Consider the following 13917-nt stretch of genomic DNA (forward strand, 5'->3'; position numbering starts at 1 on the left):
GTATTGTAATCAAAAGTTGGATACATTTCTTTTTTCTTCCTGTGTGGTTATTTTAATAAGATAAAATAGAATTCAATTTATTTGCTTTGTTTGGGTCCAATTTTAGTTTTTCTCCTGCTCTTATTTAATTTTACTTTATTGCATGTATAATATTTAAGTTCCCAAAAGTCAAAACCCTATAAAGAGGTACACTCTGAGTCTCGCTCTGTTGCCCAGGCTGGAGTGCAGTGGTGCTATCTTGGCTCACTGCAAGCTCCGCCTCCCAGGTTCACACCACTCTCCCGCTGGGACTACAGGCGCCCACCACCACACCTGAATAATTTTGTTTTTGTATTTTTAGTAGAGACGGGGTTTAACTGTGTTAGCCAGGATGGTCTTGATCTCTTGACTTCGTGATCCACCCGCCTCAACCTTCCAAAGTGCTGGGATTAGAGGTGTGAGTCACTGTACCTGGCCATCTATTTCAGTTCTTAAAAGATATTCCTTTTCTTTTATAGCAGCATCTATTATATGCATATGCCATACTTGATTTGACCATTTCCTATATGTTTTAGGTTGTTTACAGTATTTTAAGTTAGAAACAAGGCACAACACATTATGCGTATGTATTTTCATATTGTTTGAGTTGTATCTTCCATGGAAATTTTAGGGGTGGGATTTATTGGTCAAAAAGCAAATGCAATGTAATTTTGTTTTTTTTTTTTTTTGAGATGGAGTCTTGCTCTGTCGCCCAGGCTGGAGTGCAGTGGCCGGATCTCAGCTCACTGCAAGCTCCGCCTCCCGGGTTTACGCCATTCTCCTGCCTCAGCCTCCCGAGTAGCTGGGACTACAAGCGCCCGCCACCTCGCCCGGCTAGTTTTTTATATTTTTTTTTTTAGTAGAGACGGGGTTTCACCGGGTTAGCCAGGATGGTCTCGATCTCCTGACCTTGTGATCTGCCCGTCTGGGCCTCCCAAAGTGCTGGGATTACAGGCTTGAGCCACTGCGCCCGGCCAATGCAATGTAATTTTGTTAGATACTGCCTGCCCCACAAATCTGGTCACACAGTATTATTAGATAATCCTTATGGGAATGATAGCTGGTGGATGGATCGCAGTACTCTCAAAACCTCTAGGCTAAGAGGTTGGGTCATAGAGCACATTTTTAAATTAAGTAACAAAAATTGACTGCGTACTTCTTATACTAAAAGTACATCATAGGTACTGCGAATGAAATTATAATGTTCTAGGAATCCTATGGGGCATCTACATTAAGGGCCACTTCAGTATGGACTCCATGGTCTCCTGCTCCTCTTAGATGCCCTGAACAGTGATGTAATAGAGAAGTTCCCATTGACATAAAATTCTAGTGTACACAGAATTGTTTCTATATCATATGAGAAACAGCACAGGGTTTTCTCTACTTTTTATCAGTAGCGAATAGAAAAAGAAGGAAGTAGAGCTTGGGAAGGGAAAGGAAAAAGCAGAAGGCAAACCAAGAATAGATGCAGCCTCATCTTGCAACACTGTGGGAAGCAAAAACACCCACGCTCAGAACTTCCCTCCTTGTAGTGTAAGTGGGCAGAGTGATGAGGTGAACTTACACAACTTTAAGTTATGAGATAGAGGGGGTAATAAAGTACAGCACAGAAACCCTCCAAATATCTGATTGAAAGTTTGGAAAAGGAAAATCCTGAAGATTGGGAAATTAGTTATATATTGCCTGTTATTGGGAATTTAGAATTATCAATGATAAAATATAGGATGTCATATATTATATTTGGTGACTATAAAAATATGAGGACTTTCATTACCTTGTTTTTGCCGCCTGAGTTCTTTTATTTTTTGTTTTAATTTTTTGTCAAAATATCATAAGTTTTTCAACTATGGATATTCCTATCATGGAGTTTTTAGGATAATAATATTTTGGTTGAGGAGATATTTTTGGATCCCAATTCATGAAACATTAAGATGACAGATGGCCTTAAAAATAAATAAAATATTTATCAGAAGAATAATTCACAATAAAGAAAAAAGGCTACAAACCACAAGCTAGTATCACTAGACACCTCTTACGATGATGTCTGTCTCACAAGGTGCTTGTGAAGATGTGCCTATCACACAGCAGGCCTTTTTATCTAAGGAAAGCAGCTTTCTGATTTTACAGTCAGGCCTTATTCAGAAGAGTGTTAGTTAACGTCTTAGAAGCTGTCTGAGAAGAGGCCTTTTACTTTATCCTTACACTCAAACAAATTGAACTTTGAATAATCTATGTCAGTGCCTGCATAAATTGTTATTATTCAGAATTGAATATGAGGAGAGTCTTGAAACCTTCATCTATTAACAAATATTCTACTGATACTATAAGTTGCACTCTATAATTTTATTGTATTTCAAACAGAAGAAAGTGTATGTGGAATGTAACCAGTAAGTACTATAAAAACAAGAACAGAAAATACAAGAAAACATCTTTTATTCTTGTGCTATTTGTCTTTAACATTTGGCATAGGTTTCACTTGTAATAGAAGTGTGCTGCTTATATGAAATCCTACTTAGAAATATTGGTCATTAATTGGTAGCTCTATAATACGGTATGGAAACAAAATATACATACTTTCTTAAAGAAGATACCGGAACCTTCAGTTTGAAAGAGACTCATACATGAAAACAAATATAATTCTTATAGCAATCTAATACCTATTATTTTGAGGTATCATATTTTGACATTAATTTTTACATTTAACACCAAAGTGCTATACTATCAATGCATTTTAGTAACTTTCATTGAATCCAGTAAGAAGTGCAATCTCACATTCCATTCCATTTGTTTTTAAGATCACATAGGCACATTAATGTCAAATGATTTTCTCCTTGCCATCATAATAACTGTATATTTTTTACTTTTGCAGAACTAATATTGCAGTTTTATGACTTTTAAACATTTTGTAAAGTTTTCTTTGTTACAGTATGAGGAAAATTAAACTGCCTCAAATCTGTTTTTAATTCACCGATGATTCTATGGGATCCTTCTGATACTGAACATTCCACTTCATAGATTTTCTGTATTTCTCCATTGTTGGAGAAATATATATCATTGTATTGATATAAATGCAAGCAGCTTGACTCATTATATGCTGACATGTAATGAAACAATAAACTTCTCCAAGAAGTCCTACAAAGGCAAGTAAATCTGAATCTCTCACCTCTGCCCTACTTTTAGTGAGGGTGTGCCTGCCTTTGTTGGTGCTAAGACAGGAAGTGTCTATTTTTATGTGATTTGCTCAAATCAAACAAGAGGAAGTGAACTCTTACTGGAAACCTGTTAGAATCCAAACCCATAGAGAACTTCACAATTTCAGCAACATCTTGACAACTTTTTATATATGTGTTTGTTTTGTGAGTGATGCCATGATATAAACAATAATACAAAGTCAAGCTTCTGAAAAAATTTTAAGTTTAATTTTACCAAACTTAATGGTGTTTTCTTTTTTCCAAATAAAGACACATTATTATATGTTCTGCTGATATTTATCTCAACTCAGCATTCTTCTTAGATGTAATGTTTAATTAAAAATCTGTAGTAGTTTCTACAATGAACAGCTAAATATTTTGCCTAAAACATACAAGTGGCTGCGTGCTGTGGCTCATGCCTATAATCCCGGCTACTTGGGAGGCTAAGGTGAGAGGATCACTTGAGGAGTTAAAAGACTAGCTTTGGTGACATAAAGAGAACCGTCTCAAAACAAAAACAAAAACACTGGAATTTCAACTATTAGTACTATTTCTATATATTTACATTTTATGTGCTTTCTGAAATGCTTTGTGCTTTCTCAAAATCTCCAAGCTTCCTCATTCTAGGTAGAAATAGAATGCCAGAAAGTCATTTATGTAAAAATTGTTTAATATTTACTAAGTTATTACAGAGAGTTTGCATTTTCATTTTACCTGCATGAGCATTTAGCATTAAGACAATAGTGGGCCAAATTTGGCTTTTGTTTTTGAAGGTTCATTTGAGTAGCGTAATCACAACATGGTCATCTCGGCCTTGCCATAGCATCTCTCCTTCAAAGTCTACCAGTCCATGTTTCCTGGCACGCATGAGAATACCCACTACTTTATCTGAAATACGAACGTATCTGTCAAAGAGATCTCCAAAGGTAACCTGGATCTTGCCGTCTCGTCTGCGGCGAGCCATTGTGCGGATGATGAAGCACATGTCCATAATTTCCCTGTAGATGTGCTCCTCGGCACGCTTGGCCCTTTCAGCGGTTTTGGTTCCTTCCTTGGGGCGGCCGTAGCCCTCATCTCCTTTGTGTAGGCGGGTGGACATGGCCAGCTCGTAATCAAACTCTTCACTGAAAGGATTGAGCTTCTGGGATTGTATGTGTTCATCAGCCCACTGCTGCCATCTCCCTTTCAAGTTGCCCACTTGGCTGTATTTCTGTTGGGCTTTGCAGTTGAGTTTCTCTGTAAATCTGTTTACCCTAAAGTAGAGAGGGTGAACAATCAAATAGATATGTTAACACCAAGTGTTGTTTTCCCTTTGTACTTCCCATGCATATGCAACTTTAATGTAAGTATAATTTTTTCACTACAAAAATAAACACAATATAAAAAATTAGAAATGAAAGAAGAAAAATCATACATAGTCCCACCATTGTTCTTAGTTTGGTGCATATCCTTCTAGATTGTTTTCTCTATGAATATTTTAAGCATTATAATGATATTATAATCTATTTTAAGAAAAAAGCTTCCCCACACAAAGTTAATGCAAATGTGTATATCTTATAGTTGAGTATTAGTAACACTTTAGAACTGGAATCATGTAGGTGTTTTCAGGAATCTCGTTCTTAGAGGACCTCTGAAACCAATTTTTTCCCAAAGGTAAGGACTATACCAATACACATGCATTTTAATATTTTATCATATATAGATTTTCATATGTGGATTTTTCAATGAGAGCATATATAGACTAGTATCAATGATGCCACAAACTTTGAAATATTAAGTTGTACAGATAGAAAACACTAGCTAGCAACAGTAACATTTACTGAACACTATATACTGGCATTCTAAATGCTTTTTATTAATATTCCCTGCAACCATTTCCTGAGATAGGTACTACTATTCCTACTTCACAAGTGAGGAAACTGAGGCCAGAGACATGAAGTAACTTCTTAAAGTCACAAAACTGTTAAGTGAACCAAAGATAAGACTTTGAACCAAAGATAAGTTGGCTCCAGAGCCTGTCTATAAATAACTATGAAATACTGCCCTAAATAGGTGACGGGGTAGGATTCAAACGCAAGACTGCCTAAGACCAAGGTCAATGCTCTTTCTCCTATGCAGTGATGCCACTCAGCAGGCCCATACAGTGTCTAATAAAGGAATAAGTTGTGTTTTAAATGTGTGTATCTTTGGAATTCAGAATGCATTTTCTATTAAAAAGCCAACTCTGGAAAGTGTAGACTAGTAGTATCAGTATGCTAGCCTAATATTAGTATGGGGCAGCAAACTAACGCAGGAACAGAAAACCAAACACCACATGTTCTGATTGTAAGTGGGAACTGAGCCATGAGAACGCATGGACACAGGGAGAGGAACAACACACACTGGGGCCTGTTGGGGGTCAGGGGGAGGGAGAGCATCAGGATAAATAGCTAATGCATGTGGAGCTTAATACCTAGGTGACAGGTTGATAAGTGCAGCAAGCCACTGTGGCACACATTTTTCTATGCAACAAACCTGCACATCCTAGCCTGCACATGTATCCCAGAACTCAAAAAGACGTCCCTGCCATTTGTCCAATTGCCTAGACTTTTTCCCTAGGTCTCTTTAACTTCACAGGTAAAACACGAACTCGGAACTATCTGAGAGTTGTACTCCTAACCCTCACAAGCGTCCCACCCTCCCTTTTTCTCCCCAGTAACAAGTGGCCTCATGCCTGGAAGCATTGGGATTGGTGGTGCTGAAAGTACTTATGTGAACGGCATGCCTGAGCTATCCCAGCTCTCACAATTTACTATTAAAAACCCAGGAACCAATCAGATTTGGGTATCCCTCACCATCCAAACTCACTTCCTGAAATCTGGTTACCCAAACGCTGGAACCAAATACGTGGACCTGGAGGAATATATACTTAAAATTGTTTTCAAAAAAGAAATGACATCCACTAGATGGCGAACTTTCATCAATTCTTATGCTGGATGTTTCCCAAAGTCCTACGCTTGCTACATTGTTTCATAGCACAATAGAATTGGAATTGGAAATACTCCTACATATAACACTACTATCCTTTATACAAACATGGATAAAAGTGTATGACACAATTAGTAAAAACAAAAACACACAAAAACCGTATACACGATTATTACAACTTTGTAAAATATATGTATGAAGAAGTACTAGGCACTCACCGGGCTGAAGTGTAATGGATTTCCCTCAGCCCTCCTTGTCAGTTGATCCCCTACCCCGCCATTGACTTTTCCTGTTTAGCTGCCCTCAGTGTGGGCTGCTCAATCTCATTATCAAAAGAAAGCAAATACCTTGTCCCTTCGGAGCCATGCTGATCAATGACTGATCACCATGCTGATCAAAGGCATATTCTTCAGTATCAAGCCCAAGGCCATCTTAGCAGAGCGTGAATTTCATACCAGACTTAACAGCTGAGGTGTCCTGCCAGAGTGGAGGCTCGAAGTATCTCAAATGAAAGTGAATAGTGTGATTTATTAAATCATACTTTGTCTCCTGAGCACCAACTGTGGTGCTGCCCTATTGTGTAAATACTAATGCATCCTGCCTTTAAACAGTTTTTGAGCACTTTTACATCCCTCCCATGCTTTGAAGGATTTATTTATGATACTGTGTGCCAGGCACTTTTTAAGGTACTTACTGGATATTTTATAATGAAAGTAATACAAATTTGGGTTTATGATACAATCACAACTCTGTAAAATGTATCAGCACTAGGCTACAGAATTTAATAACATTTGCATAATTAAAAATGATTATGTCAGTATCCAGATAACGGTTGGTTCTTTTCACTTTTCAAAATTCTCTTTTATGTTGGTATTACACTGATTTGGTAACAAAGAAAGCAAAAAATAGGTAAATACTCAAATTTGCATCCAGAGGTAATTTGTTTAAACTACATTACATGGGTCTCTGATTCTTTGATGTAGCCTTTTTCTTCTAATTTTTAATTAGGAACTTAGATTCCCTAAATGTTGCAACTTAGTGGCATTTGGGATAACAGCTGGGGTTGGTGTGTGCTAATAAATCTGTGAAGAGCTTCTAGGCCAGGCACAGTGGCTCACGCCTGTAATCCCAGCACTTGGGGAGGGTGAAGTGGGCAGATCACTTGAGGCCAGGAGTTCAAGATCAGTCTGGCTATCATGGAAGCCCCATCTCTACTGAAAAAATACAAAATTAGCCGGCGTAGTGGTGCTTGCCTATGGTCCCAGCTACTCGGGAGACTGAGGCAGGAGAATCTCTTGAACCTGTTAGGCAGAGGTTGCAGTGAGCCGAGATAGTACAACTACACTGCACTCCAGGCTGGGTGACAGAGACTCTATTGAAAAAACAAACAAACAAAAAAAAAAACCTGTAAAGAGCTCCTAAAAGAAGCACCATTTAAATATTAATGTCTATTTGTTATATTGTCAAATTGTAGTGCTCTCTAATTGGAGGGAAGAACACCAAAGAAAGTTGGTCCCATAAGAAAGAATTAGAAAATAGGGCTAGGAAAAAAAAGAAGGAAATTCATCTTAATGAGCATCTAATTTTCTCTATTTTATAAACATTCTGTATTATTTTTATATCTCCAGTTTTTAAAAGGTCAAAGTATATTGGGTTTGGGTTTAAGTCAGAGTTAGAAAGTCTTATATACTGAATTTTTTCTGGTCAATAAATATTATAAATATAAGAATCGATACCAGATTATGCTGTTTTTAAAAATTCTAGGGAAAAATGTGAATGAAATGTGATTTAACTTTAGAAAGATAACCTATCATAAATTGAAAGAAAGCAAAACAATATTTAAAGGCTAACATCTCACTCATATTTGGGAACAGCAATACTAAATCCAGACCCACCTTCTCAGTTTCTTCATTATTAGTAAACAAACTTTCTTATAGTCAATCAAAAGTATAAATTAGCCGGGCGTGGTGACAAGCACCTATAGTCGCAGCTACTCGGGAGGCTGAGGTAGGAGAATGGTGTGAACCTGGGAGACGGAGCTTGCAGTGAGCCTAGATTGCACCACTGCACTCCAGCCTGGGCAACAGAGTGAGACTCCATCTCAGAAAAAAAAAGAAATATATATATATCTTCCCTGTCCTGCTATGTTCACGGTAACTAATTCTACTAGACATTACAAGCAATCTGTCTAGGCAAGTCTAGTTTCATTTACTAAAATATATTCTGAAATTTGTTTCTTATCTAATTGGGCCTCTTCAGCAGCGTGAGGAGAAGATGGGAACCAATTTTATCTATAATTCTGTCTCTTCAGAGTAATGATTATATGGGTAAATTATTATATATGTGATATTAATATATAATTTGTAATTATTATATATGTAATAATATATATGTAATTATTATATATGTAATAAACCCCCAGGAAATCAGAGTTCTAAAAGATATATTTCAAATCCAGCAAGTTCACTGTCACTGAAAACATTTTCTGATGGTTGCCCTTCTCCTGAATCACCAGCTTCAAAATGCCTGGGGCGCCTAGAGGCATGATTTTCTCTTCTGTCTCCGATCTCTATGGAGAAAGTGAAGATGGGCTCTCATTGCCAACTCCACAGATCTTCCTGTAGAGGGAGCATTTCTCCTCCTTGCGCAGGCACCCTCCTCTGTCAGTAAAGCAAAGAATCTCTGCCACCCTTTCCAATTTCTAGGAGAAATGCTGCATTGATTTGCTTGTCCTTCCCTACAGACAGTTTAGCCCCTTCGATTACTGAGAGCGTGACATCAAGAAGGGCACATTTATCAGAAGCAGGGTGACAGCATTCAAAAGGCAATATGGACATTTCCGCTCAGCAGTTTTGCTGTCTGTCATTTTCAGCTTCATTTGAGAGCTAGGCCTGTGATTCTCCTTCAGATTGAACTGTCTTCAGAGTCTATGGAAAGGGTTGCGGCCCTAGAATTGGGCATAGGCAGAAGGACAGCATAATTTTGCCTTTGTTTCTTGTGAGGTCCTTCAATACAGTGCACCAAAACCCTGAACTTTGGGAGTCATTAGGATTTCACTAATTAAGCCCACATTTTGATCTCCACTTTGTTCCTTGAGTCTGTTCTCTACTGAGAGGGACAGTCTAGCATAGTGGTTGAGAACACAAGTGCCTTCCCAACTTCATCCCTTCCTCGTTCTGTGACTTGGATTATATGTTTCTTAATGTCTCTTTGTGCCAGTTCCCCTGTTTATAAAATGGCAGCCTCCTGCTCAACTGCTATTATTTTCACTGAATTAAACATGGAGGACAGGATGATAAGTGATTGGTAATTTAATCTTGCACCTTTATGGGGGAGAGATCTAATTTCTTTTGTCTAAAGGAACTGGATTGAACAAGTCATAATCAAAAGACTAAATATGTTTAAAGTAAGACAAAATATAAACAATTTTTATAGTAAAACTCCAGTTAGAAAAACTACTGTTGGTAAAGAATTTATCTACTTTTTTCACAGTTGATCTCTTTGTTTCTATTATCCATGGAACATCTTAACCACCAAGAAACTTTCTTTCCACCTAAACGTCTATGATACATAATTTTCTCCTTATTGGCAGATACAGAGAGAGAAGGGTGCCTATAATTAAAAATAAGTGGACAAAAAGACTTTTCAAATTGGCTTAGTAATGCTGCTTTCATTTCTCAAGCAATATTTGAAAGTATCATTGGGCAAAAATTCCTATGAGGTATCTGCTGAAGTTTCCTGAGCACAGCTAGGATTACCAATGGAATTAAGAGCTGCTGTTGCTGCATACACCATTCTGGTACCCTATGTACTCTAAGACTGAGGGAAAGGAATCAAAAAAGGAAAGAAGAGATTTAACCACCACTACCACTCTGAACCTACAGAGCCAAGCTCCTAGCATCTTGAAGGGCTGGGATCACCAAGCTTGGCTCCCTGTATTATAACGAGTACAATTTACTAATGAGCCCCCCTGAGTCTGTCGCTTTACATAGCTAATATAAAAATAACCCCGTGAGATATGAGCTATCACATCTATTTTTTAGATGAGGACAGAGAGACTCAGGATTACCAAAGTAACCACAATTCAAATCTAATTGTCTCTTATTCCAAGCGTAGGCATTTCAACACATTAAGAAGGTGCTCGTGTACCAGCCTGATTTGGGGAACTCCAAGACAGGTCCTGTATCCCACTCCCCACTTTTAGGTGAGACAGTTTACTCAGAGCCAGAATGACTGAGTTCAAATCTCGTGGGCTGTAAAATCTCATACAAATTCCCTAATATTGCTTCATCTCCTGTCTCCATCTATCAAAGAGGGATGATGATTATATCCTATCATATGAGCATACTGTGAGGTTAAATAAATATATGAAAAGTGCTTAGACAAGTGCCAAAGAATGTCTAGCTCTACTATGCATTCAGGATTGGTCCCAGCTGTCACCTCCCTACCTCTAGTTAATTTAAAATGTGCCAAGAGAAAGATCTTGTCATTGTGCCCCCTCAGTCTTTACTCTTGTGGACCCCATTATTCCATTTCTAGCATACATGTCCCAAGATCCAAAAGGCCAGAATTTGGAATATGGTTCCTCATGTTCAGATAGCGTAGTTACTTCTGATCATGAACTCCTATATTAAGCACAAATCCAGACCTCTGAATGCATCCTCAAGACACTGCCCAAAGGTTAGAACGATGACTGGTTTTAAAACATTGCATTTGGGCAAGTCTTAGCTTTGTCACTAACTTGCTAGGCAAACTTACCCTCTGAGCTTTGGTGTTCTTATCCCTGCAATGAGTGAATAACTGCCTCAGAGGGTTATGAGAAGTGAAGCAACAAAGCATTTAAACACCTATAGCACACACTAAACACGTGACAGATTATTGTAATGACCCGTTTGCCATTTTATTTTTCTTGAAAGCTAGCAGTGTAGTAGTTCTAATTCTTTCAAAACACCTTTACAGTCTCAAACTATAAGACAGCTCTTTAAGCCCGATGCAGTGACTCATGCATCCCAGGACTTTGGGAGACCGAGGTGGGCGGATCACCTGAGGTCAGGAGTTCGAGACCAGCCTGGCCAACATGGTGAAACCCCCATCTCTACTAAAAATACAAAAATTAGCTGGGCATGGTGGTGTGCATCTGTAATCCCAGCTACTCAGGAGGCTGAGGCAGGAGAATCACTTGAACTCAGGAGACGGAGGTTGCAGTGAGCCAAGATCGTGCCACTGTACTCCAGAATAAGCAACAGAGTGAGACTTCATCTCAAAAAAAAAGAACAGCTTTTTGTCAAAATAGGTAACATTTTTCTTCCTCTTCTTCTTCTTATTGTTTCATGAGACTTGAAAAACATACTGTCCCCAAAGGGAGTCAGTCTATAAATGTAATGACATCAGACACTTTTCTTATATTTTGATACCCTGGCTTTGTGGAACAAGAAATCCTGACTTTCTACTATGTGGAGTTACTGTCTTGAAATAAAGCACGTGTCTCGTCTATATAAATGTTTCGGACTGAGTAAGTGTGTGTATGTGTATTTAGCATCTAGACATTTTAATTATTGCTATCTTTGTTTACAAATAGGACAAACTGTTTTTGAAAATTTGAAAAGTTGCAAAGTAACCAAATCTATGTGAATAATAACAGTTTTCATGGATTAAGCATATGTGACAAGCTCTGTATTTGGTAGCCCTAATCTCATTTACGTTTCCCAATACAATAGAACTTCTCCCAAAAGCTTACTGTTGCTGTCATTTTACAAATGAGGAAATCTGCTTTTTTGTTATTTTTTGTTTTTTATTTTTATGTGAAACAGAGTCTTGCTCTGTTGCCCAGGCTGCAGTGCAGTGGCATGATCTTGACTCACTCCAACATCAGCCTCCTGGGTTAAAGCCATTCTCATGTCTCAGCCTCCTGCGTAGCTGGGATTACAGAGGTGCAACACCGTGCCCAGCTATTTTTTTGTATTTTTTGGTAGATATCGGGTTTCACCAATGTTGGTCAGGCTGGTCTCCATCTCCTGGCCTCAAGTGATCTGCCCTCTTCAGCCTCCCAAAGTGCTGAGATTACAGGCATGAGCCACTGTGCCCAGCTGAGAAAATCAGCTTTAAAAAGGACTAGTTAGGGGCCAAACTAGGATTTGAGATTGGGTCTGTCTGACTTCATTCAGGGCCTGCTCTCAAATTAGACAGCAGCCTTCCACCTGTTTAGAGTCAGAGATTTGTGTTCCATGGGTGTTATTGAAGCAGACGTATCTCCTGATAATAGCATAGACATTTGGGACAAGGTAAGTTTGCCCAATGAGTCTACCAGAAACCACTCTTATCTCTAAAGAAATAAGCCAATTTGTTACTCATGATAGAACTGACTTAAAGAATTCACACAAAACAGGCATCCCTCTCTGATGGCTTCATCTTTGTTGAGGCTAAGACTTGGATGTTCAGTTCAAAACAAAAAGGAGAAACAAAATAGCACAGTCCCTGACCAAAAGGTACCATGTCTAAGGTCGGCACCGACCTTCAGCCCAGGGTCATCCCTCCTCTAGAGTACTCACTGCCTTTGAGTCTTTGAGATTCTCACTCTAACCCTGGCAGGACTTCATCTGCTGCCTGGATTCCCAGAGTTGGTTGGGTCTCAGTAGTGATCCTGATACAAGGAGTGGGAGGATGCGTTCACTTACTGGGAGGGCAAGGGGCGCTTGATCCTGGCCACAGCCACCTGCACTCCATCCTGCTCGGGCCTCTCCTCGGCCTCTCCTCCGTAGCCACTGTCCTCTGTGTCTACGCTGTCACTCCTCCACGTGGGCTCCTCCTGCTCCACCACTCTCCAGCCCTTGGTGAGCTCAGACACCAGGTTGGCACATTTTCTCCTCCGCGTTGGGGAGCCGTGGCTGTGGAGGAGTCTGTCAATGTCATCCTCTGGCTGCCCAGGTTCAGGCACACCAACATCCCTCTCGTACCTGTGGCTGAGGTGGCTCACGTCCCCTCCTCTCTCATAAGCCTTGCTGACCACCGTTTTGGTCACCTCTTTCTTTTTGATCTGAGAAACCTCAGGGGCTTTCTCTGAGCTTTGTCCATCTCCATGTCCTTCTGGCGTTCGGGGTGGCGACTTTGGGGCACTCTGAGCTTTCTGGTATGAAGTAGGGGGTGTGATTGGTTTAGGAGCTTGGGGTGAGTCCTGGGTCCCTCCCGGCAGCCAGCCTGTAGGCTCCTGGGCCTGCCTGATGCTGTTCTCATTCGCCCACTGCTGCCAACCTCGGGCCAAGTTGATGACCAGGGTGGCTGTGCGTATCTTCCGGAGGGCTCTCTTGGCTGGGCCCTCCTCCCTTTCCTTTTCGCCCGGAGCCATGCTGCCCACCTATCTTTTCTCTGCTGATAGCCTGGGCACTGGCTAAAATGAGTATGGTCCAGTGGAGTGCCTGGGATTTAAATAGAAGCAGGGTGCGGGGTGGGAAGGAGAGCTTAGTGACGACGGAAACTATGTGAAGCATTTCTTGCCAAGATATGGCGCCTTTGCCCTGATGGTGTTCTTTTTATAAATCATGACAGCTCCAGTTTCATGATGGCAGAGGGACCTCTCTGCTGGTAAGGGACAGTCACTCTCTTTCTTCTCCAAGTGCCAGAGTGGAAATTACTAGATCAAGTCATGTGCTCAGTCTTATGTTTTTCTGACCTTAATATGGTCCTGCCATTTATAGTTGCATACAATATGCGTACATATTACCCTGGGGACATTATAGGATTGTTC

At 39.8% G+C, this 13917-nt stretch overlaps 1 protein-coding gene across 1 annotated transcript; it reads right to left on the reverse strand.

The window, feature by feature from the left end:
- Window positions 1–2434: 2434 nt before the first annotated feature.
- On the reverse strand, window positions 2435–13603 carry ABRA (actin binding Rho activating protein). The gene is made up of 2 exons (XM_033203155.1): window positions 12851–13603; window positions 2435–4462 (listed from the first exon to the last, which is right to left on the reverse strand). Exons 1-2 carry the CDS (start codon window positions 13516–13518, stop codon window positions 3985–3987), a joined length of 1146 nt encoding a protein of 381 aa, XP_033059046.1. The 5' UTR covers window positions 13519–13603; the 3' UTR covers window positions 2435–3984.
- Between the last annotated feature and the right edge of the window lie 314 nt (window positions 13604–13917).

Source organism: Trachypithecus francoisi, unplaced genomic scaffold, assembly GCF_009764315.1.
Source record: "Trachypithecus francoisi isolate TF-2019V2 unplaced genomic scaffold, Tfra_2.0 Lachesis_group7, whole genome shotgun sequence".
Lineage (NCBI taxonomy): Eukaryota > Metazoa > Chordata > Mammalia > Primates > Cercopithecidae > Trachypithecus > Trachypithecus francoisi.